At 41.6% G+C, this 24,884-nt stretch overlaps 1 protein-coding gene across 1 annotated transcript; it reads left to right on the top strand.

The window, feature by feature from the left end:
• Positions 1-9,519: 9,519 nt before the first annotated feature.
• LOC142853564 (E3 ubiquitin-protein ligase TRIM31-like) lies at positions 9,520-24,312 on the top strand. Its single transcript, XM_075978723.1, has 8 exons — positions 9,520-10,134; positions 10,560-10,655; positions 12,358-12,588; positions 15,353-15,495; positions 19,092-19,204; positions 20,409-20,483; positions 20,945-20,986; positions 23,776-24,312. The coding sequence occupies exons 1-8, from the start codon at positions 9,721-9,723 to the stop codon at positions 24,294-24,296; spliced, it is 1,635 nt and encodes a 544-aa protein (XP_075834838.1). The 5' UTR covers positions 9,520-9,720; the 3' UTR covers positions 24,297-24,312.
• The last annotated feature ends 572 nt before the right edge of the window (positions 24,313-24,884 follow it).

The following is a 24,884-nucleotide window of genomic DNA, read 5'->3' as shown; positions in this document are numbered from 1 at the left end:
TTCTTCCTGCCCAAAGCAGGTCTCCTTCTTTTGTAGTCATTATTTCTTAACAAAAGTTGCCTGAAAATTAAATTCTGAGAGCTAGAGATGGATCATTGGTTTAGAGCATTTACTGCTGTTCCAGATGAAACAGGTTAGATTCCCAGTACCCAATGTTCAGTTCACAGCCATATGTAACTCCAATCCCAAGAGATCTGATGCCCTCTTCTGGCTTTCAGGAGTATTGCATGTGGTTCACAGACTTGCAAGCAAAAGACCTATCTATTCTCTAAAATAATTATTAATATCTAAAGATAAAAAATTTAAATTAAATAAATTATTTAATTTAAAAATAAATTTACCTCTATGTATGACAGCTGAGTGTGAATTCAAGCTATAAATCCTTACACAGACATTTACTTTAATTCAATGTTAAATTGAAACAGACAGGCCTGAAAAGGGTGTTAATCTGACAGTGCTATAATCAAGGTGACCTCTGTCTCACGAGTGGATACTTTTCAGAATGAACGGAAATGCTGTTGATATTTATATCAGGACAGAAGTAAACCTAGGAGTGTCCCCAGGAAATCAGAATGAATGGTTGTTGGGGCTATAACCACAAGATGAGCCACAGCCTTGTGCGACCTGGCAACGACCTCACACTCAAGAACCCGTCAGCTGTGGTTGCCTGTACAACATCAGGTCAGCCACGATTCCAGCTGGAGGGGAGAGGGTTCCTAACTCCCCACCTCACTCTGAGGAGCCATTGGCAGCTGATGGGTGCTGGGGAAGGACAGTCATTGTCTTTGGGGTTGTGAAACTATAGTTGTCCCTGCTACAGAGGATGTCCCACATCATTTGCATATGCTTGGTACTAACTGGACTCTGTGTTTTTTTCCCAACCACCTGGACTGTGTGTTATAAAACATAAATAAAGTTCTGAAAAGATGGCTCAAGGGTGAAAAACACTTGTTGCTGAAGACCCAGGCTTGGCTCCCAGTACCTACATGGTGATTCACAACCTTTTGTAATTGTAGTTCCAGACTATCCTACCCCACTTCTGTCATCCACAGGATCCAGACATGCATATGGTGCAATACATACTTGTGGGCAAAATACTCTTATAAATAAAAAATAAATAGCTATTAAAATTATAAATAGCTGGGTGGCTATAGTGGTATATTATTTGTATTTTAATAAATAAACTTTGCCTGAAGACCAGAGGCAAAGCTAAAGCCACAAGAGTTCAGGTAATAGTGACACACACCTTTAACCCCAGGATTCAGGAAGTAGAGGCAGATGGATCTCTGTGAGTTCAAGGCTACCCTGGGCTACACAAGATAAGGCAGAAACAAATCCAGGTGTAGGTGTCTCACACCTTTAATCCCAGTACTAGAGGGAATATAAAGTGGGAGGAGAAAGAGGCTTAGTCTGTTTAGTTTATGGTCACCCAGCCTTGGTAGAGGCAATACTTGTCTAGTGACTTGGGTGCGTTGCTTTTCTGGTTTTTGGGTGAAACCCCAATTTCTGTCTCTGGGCATTTGTTATTTGTGCTATGGGTGGTAGTGGCTCATGCCTTTAATCCCAGCACTCAGGAGGCAGAGGCAGGTGAATTTGAGTTCAAGGCCAGCCTGGTTTACAGAGCAAGTTCCAGGACAGCTAGGGTTCCTGCACCCAGATAGTCTCTTTACTACTGCTGTAACTTCTGATTCCATGGGAGAGTCAATATTATCCTTTACCGCTGTAGGTACTAGGCATGCACACTGTGTATATATACATGCAGGCAAAACACTTATGCACATAAAATTAAGATAAATAAACTTAAGACGTTTTAGTTAATTGAAAAATGAACAGGTTGGATTTTAATGACAGAGGAGAGGAGAGGTGTGGGGGATGGGGGTGGGAGAGAAAAGGGAGCCAGGGAAGTGGAGGAGAGGAAGAAGCAGGGTGATCCTGCGGACAAAAGAGAAAGAGGAAGGGTTAAGAAATGAAGTACTGAGCTATTGAAGGGTACATGGATGGTACTAGCTGATACTTTCCTAGTCAAGATAAAGGAAACAGGTCAGGCACGCTGGGGATCTAAGAAGGACAGAGACAGAGGCAGAAACTGGTAGGCCAAACAGAACAAAGAAAAAAACCAACAGAAGACAAGTGGGGGCAGTAAGAGATCTAGGGGGTTAGCACACTGTTGCAAGAGCTCCTTCTGCTCCTTCAGCCAATAGCCGCTGAGATTCCAGCCATAGGCTGCTGAGATACCAACCATACCGGGTTGCTCTTCTCTACCCCTGGATTTTGGGTTTCTGGTTCCATGTATGGAACTGATTTAATTATATTTACTTTGTTGAGCAACTCGCGTTTCCCAGTTTTTAACAAATACTAGGCAGACACTGAACCTTTGCAGTGGTTCTAGTTGTGACTTGGCAACAGTGCCACCTGCTGGATAATAGGTAATATGGCAGTTTTCATTTCCAACGCAAATTTTACTGCTTTGTTTACTAATACAATGGATATCATGCAAGGTTTATAAGACTATGGGGATACCTTAATTTACTGGTTACTAGGTTTTAGTTTTCTTTTCAATATTCTATCATTAAGGAAGAATATGGCACTCCTAAGAACCATACAATCTTTACTAGAAACTCATGCAAGTCAGGAGATTCAGGATTTAAGAGAGACAATGATAAAAAGATTTGAAATTATTGAGGAAATTATTGGAGCTGGTGAACAGAGTAAGAAGGCACAAGGACAGGATACAATGCCACCACCAGCTATTAGAACTGGCTTACCCAGGGTTTTGGTGACATACCCTGTAATTTATTCTGACAAAGTGTCAACTTCTAAAGGCTCAAAGGGAGTCAAAGAAGCTAGATGGATGCCAATAGGAATGAATGATCTAAAAGAAACTAAGCAAGCTGTTGTTAATTATGGCTTGCACTCTGCATTTGTTAAGGAAATGATATGGACTTGGCTTCTAATGTCAGAGCTACCCCCCCATGACTTCCATCAGTTAGTGTCTGCAGTTTTAGATAATGGACCTTCCTTGATGTTTGGAATTTATTTCAGAGAATCCAAACATATGGAACAGCAAGGAAGAGTAAAAGGTATGGAGGTTTCCCAAGATCAAATTGTTGATGTAGGAACATATACTGATCCACAGGTCCAAGTTCTTTATGACGAAGAAGTATTGTCATTATGTCACAAGGCAGCCTTAAATGCTTGGAATAGAGTACAAGATCCAGGGAAAAGGATTGAATCATATACCAGGATTAGGCAGGGACAGAGAGAACCCTTTATTGACTTTTTGCAAAGATTAATTAAGGCTCTGGACATAGGGGTAACAGACCCAGAAGCAAGATGAATACTTCTTGAATCTCTAGCTTTTGAAAATGCAAACAGATTGCAAAAATATAATTGAGGCTTTAAGGTCTAGATCAGCACCTATGGATGAATGGATCCAGCATACGATGAATGTTGAGACGTTTGGCTATAATAACAAATCTTGGGTAGAAGAAGCGATGTACAAAGCAATGAGGAGACATCAAACTGCCAGGTGTTTTAATTGTGGTAAATTAGGACATTTGAAAAGGGATTGCAGGTAAAGAATTTCTAGGAATAATATCTCCTCTGAGAATGACAAAAATAGGAGACCTCGGCCTTCAGGTATATATAGGAGATGCGGTAAAGGCCTACATTGGTCCAACAAATGCAGGTCAACAACAGACAGACAAGGCAACCTGATACCATCGAGGAACCCCTTGAGGGGCCTCTCGCAGGCCCCCAAGCCAAAAGTGGCCCAGTCATTCCCAGTCACAGTGGAGAATGTGCCTCCCCAAGAAAATTAAAAGCTCCAATTTCTGCTGTAAAAAGTAATACTGGTCTAAATTATGAATTACATGTGGAGGATGAGTCAAAAAATCCAGTAGGATAGAGTAAACGTATATTTTGTCAGACTTCTATTAACGATCAAAGACCAAAATTAAGAGTCTGTATAAATGGCATTTTTACTGAAGGCTTATTAGACACAGGTGTGGGTGTAAGTATCATTACTCCAGAATCTTGGCATCCAAATTGGCCTCTTCAAGAGGTAGATGTACAGTTCCTGGGAATTGAAACCCTATCTCATGTAAAACAAAGCACAAGATGGGTTGAATGCATAGGGCCTGAAGGGCAAATGGGAAGACTAAAGCCATATATAGCCAATATTGCAATAAATTTATGGGGCCATGACTTGCTACAGCAATGGAATACCCAGATTAACATTCCTGTAGTTCCAGGAACTCATAATTCTGGGAAGGATATGATGAGGTATTATGGAATAAGTTCACCAGCCATTCAGGCTGTACAAGAACATACAGCAAATAGCAAACCTTTAGAGGTACCAGCAGCCCTACCTTTAGAATGGCTAACTGAGAAGCCAATATGGATCAAACAGTGGCCTCTAGCTGAAGATAAATTACAGGCATTGGAACAGCTGGTACAAGAGCAACCAGATGCTCATCATAATGAAGAATCAACCAGCCCTTGGAATTCTCCTGTTTGTTGTAAAAAAGAAATCTGGTAAATGGAGAATGGTGACAGATCTAAGAGCTGTCAACAAGGTAATTCAACCTATGGGCCCACTACAATATGGAATTCCTTTGCCTTCTCTATTACCAAAAAAAATGGCCTCTTATATTTATTGATTTGAAAGATTGTTTTTTCACTATACCTTTACAAGAAAATGATAGAGAAAAATTTGCCTTCACGGTTCCTACTTATAATAATTCTCAGCCTACTAGGAGATACCAATGGACTGTCCTCCCACATTCAAAGCTCAATAGTCCTACATTGTGCCAATTCTTTTTTTTTTTTTGGTTTTTCAAGACAGGGTTTCTCTGTGGTTTTGGAGCCTGTCCTGGAACTAGCTTTTGTAGACCAGGCTGGTCTCAAACTCACAGAGATCTGCCTGCCTCTGCCTCCCAAGTGCTGGGATTAAAGGCTTGTGCCATCACCGCCCGGCTGTGCCAATGTTTTGTAAGTGAGCCATTGGAAATAATTCGTAAGTAATTTCACAAGTTCATAATTTATCATTACATGGATGATATTTTGCTATCTGATTCAACTAAAGATAGAAAGGATGTTTGAAAAAGTAAAGAAAGTCTTGCCTAAATGGGGATTGCAAATTGCCCCTAAAAAGATTCAAAAAGGAAATTCTATTAATTACCTAGGTTGCAGAATAGGGTTAGAGAAAATTAAAATGCAAAAGGCACAAATTAGGAGAGACCAGTTACAGACTCTTAATGACTTCCAAAGATTGTTAGGAGACATTTCCAGTCTATGACCAGCTGTTAGGATAACACCTGATCTAAATGTTCATTTGAACAAAACCTTAGGTGGTGAAAAAGATTTGAATAGCCCCAGAAAACTGACAGCTGAAGCGGAAAAGGAGCTGACAATAATGAGGAAAAATTACAGGAGGCACATGTGGATAGGGTGAACCCAAATCTTAGCTGCATCCTAGTCATATTGCCTTCCAGAATTTTTCCTGCAGGGATTTTAATGCAGAGGGAAGATATTATTTTAGAGTAGATATTTATACCTAATAAACCAAGTAAAAAAATAAAAACTTATATGGAAAAAGTCTCTGAATTAATTATAAAAGGTAAGCTGAGACTTTGTCAACTAGCAGGTATAGACCCAGCAGAAATTGTAGTGCCTTTTACTACTGAGGAAATAAAAAAGTTATGGGAAGACAATGAACCATGGCAAAGAGCTTGTGCTAATTTTTTTGGGAGAAATTAATAGCAACTATCCCAAAAGTGATAGACTTAACCTCATAAAGAGAACTTCTTGGATTCTTCCTAGAATTGTACATGATGCCTCAATAACTGGAGCCCATACATTTTATAGTGATGCAAATAAATCAGGGAAAGCAGGTTACAAGTCAGATGAATTGAGTAAGGTGGAACAAAGCCCTTATAATTCTGTCCAGAAAGCAGAATTATATGCCATTCTTATGGTGCTAAGGGATTTTAAAGAACCTCTATATAGTTACAGATTCACAATATGCAGAAAGAGTTATCTTGCATATTGAAACCACTGAATTTATACCAGATGACACAGAGTTGACTTCATTGTTTATCCAGGTACAAGACATAATCACGAGTAGGCTTTGTTTGATGTACATAACACACATCTGGTCCCATACGGGTCTGCCTGGTCCTCTAGCACAAGGTAACGCTGAGATTGATCAATTATTGATTGGAAGCATGTTGCAGGCCTCAGAATTTCATAAAAAGCATCATGTCAATAGTAAAGGCCTAAAGAAAGAATTTTCCATTACATGGCAACAAGCTAAGGACATTATAAAGAGATGTCCTACTTGTTCTTTCTATAATCAAACATTGTTGCCTGCAGGGAGTAACTTAAAGGGTACTCAAAGGAATGAAATCTGGCAGATGGATGTGTTCCACTTTATGGAATTTGGTAAATTAAAATATGTACACCACACCATAGACACATATTCAGGTTTTCAATGGGCTACTGCCCTGAGCTCAGAAAAGGCTGATTCAGTAATTACACATTTATTGGAAGTTATGGCCATCATGGGTATACCTGCACAAATAAAGACAGACAATGGTCCAGCATATGTATCTAATTTTTAATTATTATGATATAAAACACATTACAGGTAGACCAAATAATCCTACAGGTCAGGTAGTTACAGAAAGATCAAATTGTACTATAAAGGATACGCTGAACAAACAGAAAGGGTTGGAAAATACCCCCAGAAATAGATTGCTTAATGCTTTATTAACCTTGAATTTTCTTAATGCTAATGAGAAAGGAACGACAGCAGCAGAAAGACGTTGGATAATGGAAAAGTCTGCTGAACTAAATCAACCGATTTATTTCAAAGATGTGCTGACCTCTCAATGGAAGCCAGGAGATGTGCTTCATTGGGGAAGGGGTTTTGCTCTTGTTTCCACAAGAGAAGAAAAACTGTGGATACCATCAAAATTAATAAAGGTTCAATTTGAAGAAGAGAAACCTCTTGGAAAGGTGAAATGACAGCTCATCCACAATGATGATATTCATACAGGTGGTAAGAAAAACATAGAATGGGGGCAGGGTTCTGTTCTTATCTCCACAGGAAAACATTCATCTTTGAAAAATTCAAGGGACCCTGGATGTTTGAGTACTGACAGATGGAAAAATAACTGCCCAATAGGGACTAAGAAAACTGAATAGGTTCCATAAGTAAAATATACTAAATCATATTTCTAAATTTATAGAGCTGGTTTTGGAGTTGGACTCTGGCTCAGTCCCTCTCTAATTCTAAGCCTGTTGTTAAGAGAAAAACCCAGAGTTTCTGTCTCATGACAAGAGCCATGATATGGGACAGAAAGAAATATGAGTTTAGAAAACATCTTTGCTTTTCTTCATATCTATCACACCTTTCATTGAATATATCTATCATGCCTTTCATTGAATATGTGTATGTCTATATGATTAATGTTTAAGTTTTTCACAATGAACAATGAGGTTTTCCTGCAGTGACATTTGAAGTTTCCAGGAAGAAGATGGGGCCCCATAACAACAACTCCACCTGTTTGATATGACGTCATGATACTGATAGCGCTACTACAAGACCTGTTTTGGGTACCAGCTGCACAAGACGGTTCCAACTTGGTTAGCTGAAATGGTGCACATCTTGTACAACATTCTGGCCAGACCTGCACAAAATACTCAAAGACTATTTGCAATTTTAAAAGACATTGATCTTGAAATTTAACCATCATTTTACTTTCACAAGATCCCCCAGAAAGAAGGTCACCCCCATGACAGCTGGAAATAATTCTAGAGGACAACGTCCCCTCTCCTAGTAAAGTTTGTCCTTGGGTTTAGGTACATCATTTAAGGGTTGATTATAATTAGTATAGGGTTGGGGGTTGGGGAAGGAATTTTATAAGCTCAGGGATCTTTTTGAAAAAAAAAAGAGGGATAATTGGATGATTGGATAATAGGTTTGTAATTGTTAGTTACTCTTTTTAGACAAATATAATGGTTACGATTCTTGTATATTGATACAAAGTTAAATTATATTGACTATTGTATACATGCATGCTTCTACCTCTGTTTAAAACATTTTTTATATATTGATATATATTGTATATATTTACCATATTGCAGTATACATTTCTACCTCTGATTAAGATACTTATATATTGTTTATGTATTGATATATATTTACCATATTGCATTGTATATTTGTACATTGTTTTTATTTGGAGGTCATATTGTCCTCATTTATTTCACAGTTGTTTTTTTGTCTTAGTCTTTAAGTTAGATAGGTATTGAGAATTATATAGATCAATAGTCATCTATGTTTTTCATTTATAATTAGACTAATCAGGTTCTTTAGATACATAGAGATTATATTCAGTATAGATAGATAATCTTCAACCTCTTCAAAGAGCTGTAGAAAATGGCCTTTAATCTAACTCAGTTTGGTGGTAGTGAGACACAATTTTTCCTAGCAACACCTATCTATTCCCAAAAGAATGTTGAGCAGCAAAGACACTCCACCTGGAGCCTTTCTTCTTGGCAGAACTGGCCTTTGGGTAAAGAAATGCCCATACCTCAACCACTGACAGAGATACAAAGTATCCGTAAGTGGATAAAACAGGACTGTCAAATCCTGCCAAGACAGGGTAAGATAGTTTTGAAAAGTGTCTTGCTTTTGAAAATGGTATGTCAGTTATTTTAGGCCTTAGCCAAAGTTGGTTGCTTCAACGTTGCAGACGTGACCTTGGGTGATTGCCCAAGTAGCTAGTTGTCTCTGTGATTTGTTGCATGCTTCGGAAGTTGTTAAATTGCACTTCCTAATTACTCCAGTAACATTATTTCCCTTCTCAGATCTTTGATGGGGTTGAAGACTATATAAATGTAGTTACTTTCCTCTCATGACTTGGCCAAGTTATTTATTATATAAGACTAGAGCTATTAGAATAGGATATTTGTACTTATTGTATATAATTTCGTAATAGGTTTAGAACTCTCTTACTTAAACAAAAGGGGGAGGTGTTGCAGGAGCTCCTTCCGCTCCTTTAGCCAATAACCGCTGAGATACCAGCCCATTGGAGCGTGGTCTCTCTCTCTTTAAAAAAGCAGCCACTTCCCTCCACTTGCTCTCTGACTTCTGGCTCCGCTTCTGGCGACTAGGCTCCCTTCCTGATTGTGCCGAGGGCTGTTGTCTGGGATGGTTATTTGTAAGTTTTTCCCCCTTAAATAAATAATCACTCTAATAATCATAATTCCAAACTGGTGTGGGATTGTTTGTGACTTATGCCTTCAGCACATCTCCCTGTAATGCCACTTAGCTGCTCCACTCCCTACCTGTAGTAAAGTGAACTTTGACACTTGAATCTTCTGTTCTCAAACAACTGCCTGTAAAGATAATTAGTTCAAGGTCCAGAGATCCTTGCTCTGTGTTATAGGAAGCAGGAACTCACAGTGTAGGTTTGTTCTTGAGAGACGGTGAGGTAGGACTGACTGTTTTCTTCTCTTTACAATATTCCCCATAAGTTTTCCTCTTCTCTGTTGTTCATTTACTCTTCCCCCTCTTCATTTGGCCTTCTCCAGTCTTCCAATTGAGAGGCTCTTTAGCCTCTGCTTCCTGTTTCATTTTCTCTTCCCAGTACTGGCACCTGCCTCGGACTTCTGGGCTTTCACATATCAAGTTAGCCTTGCTGCTCCATCATGGCAAGCCTAAAGAGGGCCAGCAAACTACTGGAGGATGCGATCTGCCCCATCTGCGAAGAAATTCTACGGGATCCTGTCACCACTGACTGTGGACACAACTTCTGCCTGCAATGCATCCATCAGGTCGGGAAAACTACAGAAAACCTCCAATGTCCGCTCTGCAAACTCCCTGTGGATAAGAATATGTTGAGGCCCAATAAGCAGTTGGCTAGTATTGCAGAGAAAATCCAGGCTACGGATCCTGCTGAGTTCCAACCAGAAGAAGAAGAGCCAAGATGTCTGAAGCACAAGAAAAAATTAAATTACTTCTGTGAGAAGGATAAAGAGTTCCTCTGCTTGGTGTGTTGTGACTCCAAGGACCACAAAACCCATGAAGTTAACTTGATAGATGAGGCTGCCCAGAACTACAAGGTAGGCACCTGCCTCCTTCTCTGTCCCCAGCTCAGCAGAGTAGAATTCCCTGGGGATGTGGGAGCTGCTGCCTTTTCCATCTGGTTGGCACTGACTGCTGCAATCTTAACACTTGAATTGGCAGTTGGCAGCCGGGCCCAGTGAGCTCAAAGACCCAGGTTCTGGGAGATATCAATCTCTATTCAAGGCAATAAGAGTAAACAAAATAGTACTTTTGGGGGCAGGGGAGATATATCAGAGACTAAAGGTACTTGCCACAAAGAATGAGGACTTGACTTTGACCCTAGGATTACATAATACAAGAGGAAAATTGGTTTGATCCCTGAGAAAAAAAGGGGGGTTTGCTAATAATGACATCAGTACCTTGGGATATCTTCCCTGCCTTCCTAGGGGCAGAACCTGACTGAAGCATCCTCTCCTCACAGGTGCAGATTGAGACACAGCTCCAGATATTGGGGCAAAAGGACAAGGAAATAATTAAAGAGAAAAAGGAATGTGAAGAGGCAACCCAGGTGTTCAGGGTAAGAAATATTCACTCCAAATACATCTGAGGAAGTTGAGCATCTCTGTTGAGGGAATGTTGAGCACTCCTTATACACCAGGCTTGAACAAAGTCCAGCTGACAAGATGGCGAGGGCAGAGCAGAGGGTGTGGTGCCTGAGCCGTGCTCCTGAGCTGTACTGACCTACCTGAACCAGGAAGGTTTCTGCTCCTCCACCCACAGCAGGCTTTGTAAGGACTGCACACACACACAGACACACAAACACACACACAGGCACACACACACACACACACACACAGGCTCACACAAGCCCCTTTTTACTAGAGACTATTATACAGTAAGAAAGACAAGAGACTATGACAACACCAAACATCTCCACCCGGTTTTGATTTTGTTTACTTTTTTAAAAGGTTTCTGCATTACTTTTTTCTATGTGTATATGTCTGTGTTAGTGAAAGTCATGTGTGTGCAAATCCTAGCAGAAACCGGAAGAACTGGAAATACAGATATTTGTGAGCTGCTCTTCATAGGTGCTGGGAACTGAATTCAGGTCCTCGGAAGAGCAGTCAGCATTCTTAACCCCTGCATCATCTCTCCAGGTCCATTCATGGGAAATTCAGTATGAAGGAAGCTAAACTGAGAAGAGTTCTCCCTCTTTCTCTGTCTCTCTCTCTATCTTTTCTCTCTTTCTTCATTTGTTTATGTTCTTCCCAACTGACTTTTAAGAATGTTATATCTACTTATTTTTAGATTTAATTTTATGTGAATGAATGTCTTGCTTCCATGTATGTATGTATACCAGGTGCATGTCTGGTACCAATGGAGATCAGAAGAGGGCAGTATATACCTGAAAATGGAGTGAGGATGGTTGTGAGATACCATTTGTGTTCTGGGATTTGAATCTCAGTCCTTTGCAAGAGCAACAAAGTCCCTTACTGAGCCATATCTCCAGCTCCTAGACACACTATCATATGTACCACAAACTAGAAATTGTTATACAGGAAAAGGATAGCCTTCATCAACTGACCCCTTTGTCTTTCTCCCAGTACTGGAATTACAGGGCTATAACAGCATTCCCAGACTATGCAGTGCTGAGAATGGAATCCAGGACCACACACATGCTAAGCAAGCATACTATCAACTGAACTACAGCCTTATCCTGGGTTTTCTATGGTGATGTTGTTTGTTTGTTGAGAGAGTGGCCCAAGTAGTCCAGGCTGGCCTTGAATGGAGGCTGGCCTTGGCTTCCTAAATCTCCTGTCTGCACTTCCCAGGTGCTAAGATTTCTTAGTTGTGCATCTGGCTGATGTCCTTGAAGGTAAAAAAAAAAAGTCATTGAGCCTAAATCTTTGAACACAGGAAGTGCTTTGATCTCCTTGCCCCTCTCCCTTTCCCTCAGGTATGCCCCAGCAATCTATTCTAAACCAGTCTCAGAATAATCCTTAGATACTCCTAAAGAGTGAAAAGTTCCAGATTTTGCATGCCCTTGATTCCAGCACGTAGGAAGCAAAGACAGGTGGATCTCTATGAATGCAAGGCCAACCTGTTGTTCTTAGTCAGTTCCTGGCTAGCTAGGACTATATAGTGAGACTTTGCCTGTAATTAGTTAATTAATTGATTGATGGTTGATTGATTTAAAAAGTGAGTGATGGGCTTAAAGGAAGCTTGGAAGATTCTCTCTCATTCCTCCCTCATCTCTGAATCCCTTCCCTTATCCTCAGGCCCGAATACATCTAGAGAAACTCAAGATACTTCAGGAATTTAAGAATGTGTGCCAGAGACTGGAAGAGGAAACAAAATTTCACCTGTCCAGCCTGAGCTTGCTGGAGCAGGAGGGAGTCAAGCAGACAGAAGAGTATGTCACTGAAACAGAGAGACAGCTGACCACCCTCAGAAACCACATGGAATACCTGAAAAATAGGCAACAAGCGCCATCCATGGAGCTACTGGAGGTTAGTGCATTGGGAACAGACTTCTCTCTCTCTCTCTCTCTCTCTCTCTCTCTCTCTCTCTCTCTCTCTCTCTCTCTCTCTCTCTCTCTCTCTGGAAGATACTTAAGAATCTGTTTATACTGTGGCCAAACAGCTCTTAATATCTGACTCCTCCATGTTGTCTCCTAAAATGAAATTTTGAGAAACTCCTACCATTCCCTGAAAGGACATCAATGTCAGATACTTTCCTTTCTTTGGGGATTTGCCTGAGGCTTCTTTGGACCCCATCATAGAATCCATGACCCTTACCTTTCTTACTTTAAGCTGTCATTTTTGGTAAAGGTCCTTCCTGTCCAGGTTTCAAAGGGAAGCCTGTTGCTCTCCACGAGGCTCCATTTGTATTGTCTCCAACATAATGTATTTTTCCTCTCTATGTTCTTCCACCCTAAGGCCCAGTGCTCACCAGGCCCTTCCTCCTAATAAGCCTCCTGTATGAGGTGTGGTTTATTATTTTTTATTGCCTTCCTGAACTAATCTACCAATTACTACCCTGCTTCACCTAACCCAGCAGCGCTCAACCTGTGAGTCTCGAGCCCTCTGGGAGGATCTGCCAACCCTTTCACAGGGGCCACCTAAGACCACCAGAAAATATCAGATACTTACATCCCAATTCGTAAGAGTAGCAAATTTACATTATGATGTAGCAGTGGAAACAATTTTATGGTTGTAGGTCACCACAACATGAGGAGCTGTGTTAAAGGTCCGCAGCATTAGGAAGGCTGAGAACCACTGACCTAACCAAAACTCCTCTCGTAACTCAGGACACTGAGGCAGGAGGGTTGTTGCTAGTCCAAGGCTAACATGAACAAAGATCAAGACACTATCTCAAACTCTCAAACAGCTGGGCATGGTGTCTCACCTCTGTAAGTTTAGCACTCCAGAGGTAGGAGGCTTCCCTGGACCACTAGAGTTCAAGGACAGCCTGGACACACTGACACACACACACATACATACACACACACACACACACGAAAAGAAAAGATGAAAAGAAAAAGAAATATAGCCAAAAAAACTTCTAGAGCATTTAATCTTGTTCTTTGGGGCAGGATCTCATGCAGCCCAGGCAGCCTGGCAGTGTTAGGACAAAGGTCATGTGACCAGGGGTAACACTGAATTACTGATCTCCCCGTCTCCTTTCATGGGCCCCTACACACAGCTCACAGTTTAGAATTGTAATGTAGGACACATGTGCTTCTTTAAAGCATCTCTCGGACTCATTGTGCAAAGGTGCTTGCCACACAAGACCTACACGGTGGAAAAACAAGGCCAGTACTCACAGGTTCTCCTCTGACCTCCTTCTGTAACTCCAGATCCATCAGATCTGATCACTCTGGTCTTGTAGAGTACCTGCATTCTTATTTACATGCCCACACACAGACAACACAAACACACACACATATATATATCAATATATATATATATACAGTTTAAAAATAATAAAAATAAAGCTGGAGAGATGGCTCATTGGTTAATAGCACTTTATGCTCCTTCAGAGATACTGAGTTCAATTTCCAGCAACCACATGGTGACTCACAGCCATCTATTTTGATATCTGATGCCCTCCTCTGGCATGTAGGCATATAAGCAGACTGCGCACTCATACATAATATATTCATATATTTAAATTAATAAAATATTTTTTAGATTATTCTTAAAAATTAATAAATCTTAAAAATAAAATGCAATGAAAAGAACTATATTTCAAGCTACATTTCTAGTAGCTACATTAAAAAGACAAAAAAAATAAGGCATAGTGGTACACCTTTAATCCCAGCACTTGGGTGGCACAAGTGAGTTCACAGTCAACATGTTCACAAATGAAATTTCAGGCCAAGCAGGAAAAAAATCAGATAAAATTAATAAAAACACTTTAAACAATTTATTTAATCCAATACTTCAAATGTAATGATTTCAGCCTCTTTAGACATATTTATGAGCTATTCCATATTCGTGGGTTTTTTTTAGTTCTGAGTCTTTGAATTCTTATTTTACACATCTCTGTTTAGATACTTAATCATCAATTGCTGAGGTAAAATGTAGTTAGTTCTACTAAATCGATAAAGTTGTACTTACAATGCTTCAATTTTTAAATTTAGATTTAAAATAGTAAAAATTAGTTGGTGGGGAGGACTGAGGTGTTAGTGCATTCCTGTTCTCTCAGCGCTCAGGAGTCAGACACAGAAGATTCGGTAGTTCAGGACTGTTCTTGGCTACACAGAGAATTCGAGCCAGCCTGAGATACATTAAACTGTCTCAGATAAAAACAAACAAACAAACCAAGAGGGAGGAATAATAGGACACACAAGTGCCAGGACTAACACACCTGGTTTCTGTTTTTGTTTATGTTTTTGTTTTTTCTTTAAAGAACCATGGACAGCCACTCCAGCTTTGTCCTAACACTGCCAAGTTGAGCTCCCTGGATCTATATTAGAGGCAACACCTGTCTCCCAAATGTCACTCTTCTATACTTACTCTTTTTTTCCTGAGGTTTAAACATCATCCCAACTATATCAGGACTTTTGGGGGTAGCAGTTTGGGGGTGGTGGGGAGAGAAAAAACCATAGGCAGAGACAGACAGACAGAGACAGCAGAGACAGAAAGTCAGAGAGAGAAAACAGAGGGTGGAAAACTGGGGTGTTCTCACTCTGCCTCCAGCTGAGTCTGAACCCCTTCTTGGTGCCTGTGACTAGGCAAGCTCTGACATTGTTCTCTCTTTCTCTTCCAGGGCATCAATGACATCTTGGGCAGGTATGATGGGCATCCCAAGTGCACTGTGCTTTCTGGTTCACTCACACATACAACATTCAACATATATCCGAATATGTTCACATCGTCCAATAACTTGTCTATAAACTGTTTAGGCTGCAGGTGAGGAAGACCAAGCTGGCCACAGTAGCATGTGGTCTGCTGGGCACAGCTCTTTTCACCAACACCCAGCGTTAGAGCAGCTGCACTCCTCTCCCATATTCCTCTTGGTCAATGGGGGTGAACCCTGGGTTTCCTACTTTACCTCCTACTCCCTGTCCCTCAACTCTCCTCTGATCAATCTCTCATCTTATTTCAATATTTTCATGGGTTTGATCTGTTGTAGGAAGCCGCTTGTTTGTTTTCCCTCCTGCCTAGACTCCCGAAATAATCACACAGAAACTATATTATTTAAAATCACCGCTTGGCCAATCACTTAAGTGTATTGCTCGCTAGCTCTTACATGTAGTAGTAACCCATTTCCAGTATTTTATATTTTACCACGAGGGTTGTGGCCTACCAGGAAGGTTCCAACATGTCTGTCTCTGGTGCCAGCTCCATGGTTTCTCTTTGACTTTGTCCCCTTTATCCTAGCATTCAGTTTAGTTTTCCCCACCTACTTCTACCCTGCCCTATCAACGGGCCAAGGAAGTTTCTTTATTCACTAGTGGTATTCACAGAATATGGATGGGATTCCCACATCACCTCTCCCTTTCTGTTTAAATTAAAAGGAAGGTTTTAACTTGAACATAGTAAAATTACATGTAACAAAAGAGGTATCAAGCAAGAATTATAGTTACAATATTTATAGTTACTTTATCTTTTATCATAACTAAGGAAAACTATAACTATCTATTCTTCAACTCCATCAAAGACCCCATAAGGATATAATATTACCTAAGTAAACAGGAAGTGCATTATAAGCAACTCCCAGAACTCTAGAATTGAGAGAGACATCTTGCTGCCTAGACAGTCACCCAAAGTTCTTCTGTACTGTTGTGGCATCTATCTTCAGCCTACAGGCCCACTGTATTCAGCAGACTTTTACATAAATCAGGAAATTTTAAAGTTAGTTCTGCCTATATTGGCAGTTTATCAGTCACTTTCTTCTGTGTCCTGCAGAATGTCTAGCAGACTCTTTCATGAAGCAGGAACCCCAAAGGATCATCTTACTTTTATACAAATTCAGCAGTAATTTCTCTGTGGGGTCTGCATGTCTAGTTCATAGAGCATAGCATCAAGCAGTTCAGGAAAGTGCAGTTTCTTGACAAAATGTTTAACCGATGCCATAAGGAACCTCTTCAGTACCCATCTTCCTCTTGAAGTAATTGGAGTTTCCAGGAGCAGATGTGTCTCATTGTCATGAAAAGTCTAATTTTTAAAAATGTTTTAAATGCCATATTTTGAATGTCTCTGACAGACTTGAAGAATACCTATCTAACTGAAATATATCGCTATATATTTAACATGACTACAAGCTTGACTATTATAGATGATTATTAACCTATATTTTTAAATTATACATTACATTTCTAAATGAGCTGCACAAACAAAATACCTTAATCAAGAACAAAAATATACATATAAAGCCTGGCGGTGGTGGCACACGCCTTTAATCCCAGCACTCGGGAGGCGGTGGATCTCTGTGAGTTCAAGGCCAGCCTGGTCTAGAAAAGCTCGTTCCAGGACAGGAACCAAAAGCTACAGAGAAACCCTGTCTCGAAAATAAAAAAAAAATACATATAACAAAGTTGTTCTTAAAATTATATAAATAATCCAAAATCAATACCAATGAAAACCTCTATAGCATATCCCCCTTTAAATGTAAAACAAAATTAATAAACAATATTTGGGAATTTTTGACATAGTTATTTCCATCAGCTTCCTGCTTTTTGTTGAAAAAGTATTTTTCAAGGGGGGGGGGTTTCATGGAAACCTTTTGGGTGGTCTATCAAACCACATTTGTCTGGAAACAATCCACAGGTTCTCATCCTCTGTGGAAACAAAAGTAGAACCTCTTTTCCAAAGCTACAAATCCTTAGACCCAAATTCTGAAGTCAAGAGACCTTTATGTTGGCTTAACTTAGCAGTCCATACAATGAAATGTGTCTCTGTACTTAGCTCCTTCACAGCCAAAAATTTCAAAGAAAACACAATAATATACATTATCCAGACTCTATGTGTATATTTCATCTTTATGTGGCTTAATTTTTTACTCTATAACTTTTTAATATTTATTTTATTATCTTTATTCCTTTATTCTGTGACAGTCTATACTCTGTCTCTTAAAAGACTTTTGTTTTTTTATAAACCATTTACATCCTTTTATAACTCTCTATATACTTTGTCTTCTCTCTCCCAAGCCTATGTACATTTTAAAAATACACTGTGTCTCATTTACAGGTCTTTTATGTCTGAATATGTCCTTTTTGCATATTTGTAATCCTTTTCTGAATAGGATGACTTCTTAAAATGCTAAGTGCTTCTTAAGAACCTAAGTGGTAGCATTGCTAGGACAAACAAGGCTCTGCCTGCTTGCTTGCCCAGTCCAACATGGTGGAAGTTCTTTACTGCCTCTGAGACTGCTAGGTGGGAGCCACACTCACCATCTCAACTCTGGTAATTGGTTGGCCCATGCTGTCACCAAGTAACTTGTAGCACACTGCCCAAAAACCCCATTTAAAGGCTGAGCCTCCTGAAAGAGCCAGAGTTCGTGCTGGCAGCATGGCCCACAAAGCCACCATTTGAAAACTGCACAGGTTTTTTTTTATTATGCTACTGCTGAATCAGAAAGACCTCTCTTAAAGGAGATGTGGCATGCCATTAGCAAAATGCTGGCTACCAAGAAGCCATGATTAACTCGTTCTTTTGTGTCTAAAATTCCTTTTTACTTTCTTAGGTTTTATGCAGATTAAACTGGCACAAGCTTGAGCACCAGTTTGTTGTATTGAGGCCGCTTGTTTGTTCCTGGCTGCTCAGACTCCTGAAATAATCACACAGAAGATCAGTATTTTCTTTCCCAGCTTCATTCCTCTCCCACATTCCTCTTGGTCAATGGGGTGAACCCTGGGTTTCCTACTCTACCTCCCTAATTCCTGTCCCGTCTCTCTTTTCTGACCCATCTCTCATCTTCATTTTCATATTTTCTTGGGTCTGATCTCATTCAGCCCTGCATTCCTGTCCTGGCCTCCCTGATGGGGGACAATGGTCTTATATCCTGCAAAGTTTTATCTGTTGTACTAGTTTAATAATATGTCGGTTGGCCAGTAGCCAGTTAGGATGTATAGGCAGGGCAGCCAGGCAGGAAGTAGAGGTGAGGTGACCAGAACAGGAGAATTCTAGGAAAAGGAAAGGCACCTCTGCAGTCATCACCCAGAAACAGAAAAAGCAAGATGAGAATACCTCGCTGATAAAAGGTACCAAACCTCATGGTTAATAGAGACAAGAATTATGGGTTAATCTAAGTTATAAGAGTTGATAAGAAGCCTGAAGCTAATAGGTCAAGCAGTTTATGATTTATGTAGACCTCTGTGTGTTTCTTTGGGACTGAAAGGCTGTGTGACCAGGCAGGACAGAAACCTCTGTCAACAGCCCCTGACACTCAGTTCCCTGGCTCTAGACTGTATTTATCATGCCTTCTCCCCAGGAACGAGCTCCCAGGTCCTTCCTGCCCATTCTCTATCCCAAAACTTACCGCTAAGATCAACATATCTTCACAGGGATAGAGAATTTCAGTTTCACAACCCAACCCCAGTTCCTAACCTGGAGAAAAAAGTCAGTGAAGCAAAAGCAAGTAATGAGCCCTTCATAGAAAGCCTGAAGAAATTAACAGGTAAGATGTGTCTGCCACTTCCTTTGCTTACCTGCCTCAGGATTCTTTTCATCAACCTAGATATTGCCTGACGTCTCTGGTGCCAGCTCCTGAGCCTTTCAGAACCCAGGCTGAATGCTGAGTACCTTCATAGAACCATTATGCAGAAATTTCTCATGTTGTGTTTCATTAGGTTTAATGCTGAGGATAGAATGCGGGACTTCATGCTTGCTTGACAAGCACTCTGCAATCTGAGCTACATCCCCAGAGTCAAAGCACCTCTTAGCTCAGAATTTTTCCTTGTTTACTAGGTGGTGAACATGGGACTAGAAGTATGTTACCAATTTGGTTGTTGCTTATCACCTGTACCACTGGGCACCAAAACACAGCATTCACACATAGTGTACGCAAAGAATACACATTGACTCTAAAAGACATAATATTAAAATGGAGCATAAAATATAGAAATGAAAACAAAAGCAAACAGAAATATTGTCCAGAGTAGTCTCTTATGGAAGACGGCAGTGATCTTCTGAGTAACTGGGTCTAGAACACAAAGCACAGTGCCCAGATAGCATTCAACCTTTATTGGACATGCTGAAATGACAGTATGTTTTAACATTCTGAGCTAAAAAAAACATATTATTTAAATTCATTTCATTTACTTCTTTTAAAAATGTTTTATTTATTTTATTTGTATGGGTGTTTTGAGTGCATGTGTTGTGTATATGACTGGTGTCCATGGAGGTCAGAAGATGGTGACAGATGCCCTGGGACTGGAGTTTCAGTGGATGCTGAGAACTGAACTGGGTCCCTGGTGCTGTTAACCACTGAGGCCTCTTTCCAGCTCCCTTTTCCTTTCCTTTTGAGACACTGGAGCTCACTATGTCCCGTGGACTAAAAGTTTTCATCCTGCTGTGTCAGCTTCCTGAGTGTCAGCATGCCCTGGTCTTTTAGGGTTTCAAAATAACATCTAGAAAATTCCAAATCCAGTGGCTTATGCTTGTGGCTCCAATATTTCTGTTCTGGACTGAGCTGTACTGAGGAGCCACATCAGGGAGACCCTAGTGCAGCTCTCCCTGTTGGCTGCCTTCTTGGTCCACTGAGACTATGTGAGATCCCAGTACCACATCTTCCTACATGAGCAATCAGTGCCTCACGGTATGGTCCCTGTTGCTTGCTTAACCTCTGTGGATTCTCCATCTCCTTCACTCTCTCCTCACAGACAACCTGAACACTGAAGGGAAGAAAGATAAAAGCACATTCCTGAACAGCCTGGATATAAAGGACACGAAGAACTGTAAGTGTGTGCATAACCTGGTGTTTGGGGAAAGTGAAGAATACAAAATCTCTCTTCAATGGGAGATTGAGGATGAAAGGTCCAGTGTGTGTGTTAACACCAATGAAGAACAAGCTTATAGAAGTATTTTATTATTGTATTTTTAGGTAATCATAGTGACACCCTGACTAATTAAAAATGTTCATTATAAATGGAAATTTATAGGTGTATTCCTTCCTTGCACAAGGCTCAGGTGGAGTCAGCTCAGTCTGTAGCTGGAGCTGACCAACAGGCCTAGTTAGCCCAGCAAAGCTGAGGAGTTGAGATCCACAGGGACAAGACCTGTAATGATGTCATCTGATTGGTTCAGCTTTGAGGGTAGTCAGGATAAAAGCCAGGATCAGTTGCTCATCCCTAATATGACTTTTAATTTATAACCACTTGTTATTAACCTAAAATTTGTTTTCTCTCTCAAATCTTAGGGCACCTGTTACAGAAGAATAACTCAGAGTTGCTCAGCTCAGGTAGGATTCCTGCTTGACACACGGGTCTTTCTGTAGGGAAGCAAGGGTCCTCTATGTGTGCAGGTCAAAGTGTTCTGTTCATTCATGGCTCTGATACAGTAGAGGAAAGTTATAGACCAGACCCTAGGAAGAGCTACCTAACATGCAGAACACCCTGATTGCTCCCAGCTCCCCTGAAAATACAGAAACAAAAAAAGATCGGAAAGACGAGTAAGGCTTCCCACAGGAGGGATGGAGAAGAGTTGTGTAATTGTGCAGACTTCAGGGGCCAGAGATTGGTGCTCATAGTGTGAGGGTCAGGCATCTCCCTCTTCTGCTTATCAAGCTATACCTTTCCTGGGAAAGACCTAGCCTCCAACAGGAAACCCCTAATGTGCAGGTGCACCCTGCTGCTTGGTCTATGCCCCTCCTACTGCCTCTGCAGCTCAGCAGGACCTAATGCTCAGCCCTTTTCCATCCCCTTCCACTTTGAGGCCTCCTTTGTGGGACAGCACCCTCTTCAGCACTGCTCTGAAGCAAAACTGGGCCCCTTTCCCTGTGTTTCTGGAGGAGGAGCTGGCTGTGAGCTGGGCTCTGTGCACACTGACAACATCAGAGTTGTGGGCTGCACACCCCTGGATGTTGCTCTTTCTTTCTCGCTTTGCATTTTCTCTTTAAAATTTTTCTTGATTAAAATTTATGTTTATATTTATGTACAATGGAGATGAGAGGATATTTTGTGAAGAGTGTTCTCCCCTTACATGAAAATTTTATGTGTTTTGGGCTTAGGGAGCAAGCATCTGTATCTGTACCTGCCAAGCCATCTCACTTGTCTTTTATTAGTTCTTTCTTTCTTCTCTCCCTCTGGCTGGATTGTGTGCGTGTGTGCGCGCATGTGCATGTGTGATGTGTGTTTGTGCACATGTACACATGTGTGTGGTCTGTGTGTGGTATGCAGGTGTGCATGCACGTGTGTGATGTTTGTGGTGTGTGTGTGTGGTGTGTGGGGTATGTTTGTGCGTGTGTGTAGTTTGTGTGTGTGTGCTTGTGTGCGGTGTATGTGTGTGCTGTATGTGTGCATGCGTGTGTGCGTATGTGTATGTGTGCATGTGTACTCATGGAGGCTAGACTTAGGCATCTTCTTTTACACTCTTCCTTATGGACAAGAACTGTCACTGAACCTCAAGCTCACTAGATAGTGTGGGCTGTCTTGCTACTGAGGCCCATGCCCATGCAGCCATCCTTGCTACTCAGCCACAGGGTTACAGGTGTGCAAGGGCCACACCCAGATTTTATCTTTAGATGCTGGGGATCACGACTCATGTCTTCGTGCCTGCATAGCCAAACCACCTCCTCAGTCCTTTCTTTCTTTGCTTGCTTTTGAGACAGAATCTCATGTAGCCCAGACTGCCTTTGAACTCATGGTAGTTCTCCTGTCTCAGCTTCCCAAGTGCTGGAATTAGAGGTGTATGCACAACTGTGCCTGGCAATGAGCACCTCCACCAAAACAGAAGACAAACCCACATAGTGGTCATTCTCACCAGTGCTGCTCTTCTCCAATTGCTTTGACTCTGATGCCCCCAGTAGACCTTAGAAGTTGCTACCACTGTCTTTCTCTATGGTTTTCATCCCCACACCCCTGACCCCCAGTAATGCAACTTAGCCAGGTCTGGAGATCAGAAATGGGTAAGATCTGCTTGGGTCATGCCCCTAGCGTACCCCAGTGACCCTGACCACCTGCTTTAATGCACACTTCCACATCCATCATCTCTCCCCAAGCCCTGCACACAGCAGAGGAAAACTGTCATTGCAGCAAAGGCTGAAATTCAACACCAAATGAGGGGCTAAAATGTTCCCACTTTCTAAACCTTAGCAGAGCCAGGACCACGGATGCTCTAGTCTTTGAATAGGACAGATAAAGACTCTATAGCTTTAATAAACTGCCATTCAGTGTCTAAGCCATAATATGAGGGTGGGACACATCAAGGGTTTCTGAATACCCACTTCTTCAGTCCTCCTGTGTTTGAGGGATTCCATTCTATCATGTGCACTCACGTGTGCACACACATGCCTTTTTGTGGGAGTCAAAGGATGACTTGGGGAAGTCAGTGTCCCACCATGTGGGTTTCTGGACTGAAGTCAGGTGTCAGGTTTGGGGGCACAGGCCTTGTCGTTTGAGTCACCTCCTGGCCCCAGGAAATCAGTTTCAGAAAGCCAGACTAGTGGTGACCCCAACTTTAGAAAATCAGGCTGAACCTGACCTCTCAAAGTAGTCCCGACTGTTTGCCAAATGAGAACCAGGAAATGTGGAAATGGGAAGACATATCTTCATTGTTAGAAGATCCAAATTGTCCAGGGTTTTATGACCTTGATTCAATGCCTCTGTACGAAATGATTCTACTACCACGTGGACTGGGGGAGCTTCCCTCTGCACCCACAGAACAGAACCTCTTAAAATCAGGGTCTAAATTTGAGGCCTGGGGATGGAAAGTGGGGAGAGGTCCTGGAGAGAGGGGTGTAGGGAGCATGAGCATGGTATCCCACATCTATAATTCCAGCAGGTGCAGTTTAAAAGATGAGAAGTTCAAGATCGTTCTTAGCTACACAGAAAATTTCAGTCCTGCTTGGGTTATATGAGACCCCCTTCTCAGAAAACAAAAATAAACAGGCAGAAGTCTTCTCTGAGGACATGGATTCTGAATTTGAAGGGGAAATTCTCCCTCTAGCTATATCATGAGAAGCTTAAAAGCAGGGTGCTGGAGGACTTGACCTGAAACTATCCCTCTTCACTCTTCTTTATCTTTCCACAGTACCTATGACCCTGGACATGGCCTCAGCTGACCCAAACCTCACCTTTTCTGAGGATCTAAAGAAAGCAAGCTTGTATGTCGTCGATGGCAAATCTAATACTCAGGCAAAACCTCGACAACTCTATCCTTTCCACTGTGTGAGGGGCTCCCCAGGTCTCTCCTCAGGCCGTGTGTTGTGGGAGGTGGAAATCCAGGGACCCCCAGGTAGGGTTGGCATAGTGGGCGTGGTCGCCCAGTTGCCTCAGGGCTCCCAGATTCACAACTCTGAGCCATGCTGCCTGTGGGCACTGCGCATTTCGTCCTCTGGATGTCAGCCAATCACCAACTGCAGTATCCAGAAGAATCTCCCAATCTGTCTTACGAAAGTGGGCGTCTATGTGGATTATGACCGTGGAGATGTCGTCTTCTATGATGCCATCACTAACAAACACATCTACACCTTCCAAACTTCCTTTGACAGACAGGTCTTTCCCTTTTTTGGGCTTTTCCCTAACTGCAGCTCTATCACCCTGAGCCCCTAGGGCTGCTCTCCCGTGGGTCCCTTATTCTCTTCCCCACCCATCCCTTATGATTGAATGCAAGTGGCAGAAATGAAGCTTGGCCCTTTTCAGGCACACTACATACCCTATACACACTCCACACACCCTATACACCCTAAACACCCTACACACACTGCACACCCTAAACATATATACACACTACACACCCCACACACCCTAAATACCCCACTCACCCTACACACCCCACACACTACATACCCTACACACCCCACACACTACACACCCTACACACACTACACATCCTACACTCCCACACACATACTATATACCCTACACACCCCACACACCCTGCACACCTTACACACCCTACACACACACTACACTACCCACACACCCTACACACTTTACACATACTTCTTTCCCTGAGTAAAGAAGACAGTGGACTCTAAAATACTAACCACAATGGTTTTCATCACTGCACTTCATAAAATGACATAATTGAAAATGGCCAAACTTTATCAACAGTTAACTAGAAAATATTTGGCCACTCCCTGCTTGAGATGCAAGTCCAAGACGCCATCCAGCACCCTGCCTGCCCCTTTTCTACTT

This window comes from Microtus pennsylvanicus, chromosome 7, assembly GCF_037038515.1.
Source record: "Microtus pennsylvanicus isolate mMicPen1 chromosome 7, mMicPen1.hap1, whole genome shotgun sequence".
NCBI lineage: Eukaryota > Metazoa > Chordata > Mammalia > Rodentia > Cricetidae > Microtus > Microtus pennsylvanicus.
This window is presented reverse-complemented; position numbering and strand designations above follow the sequence as displayed.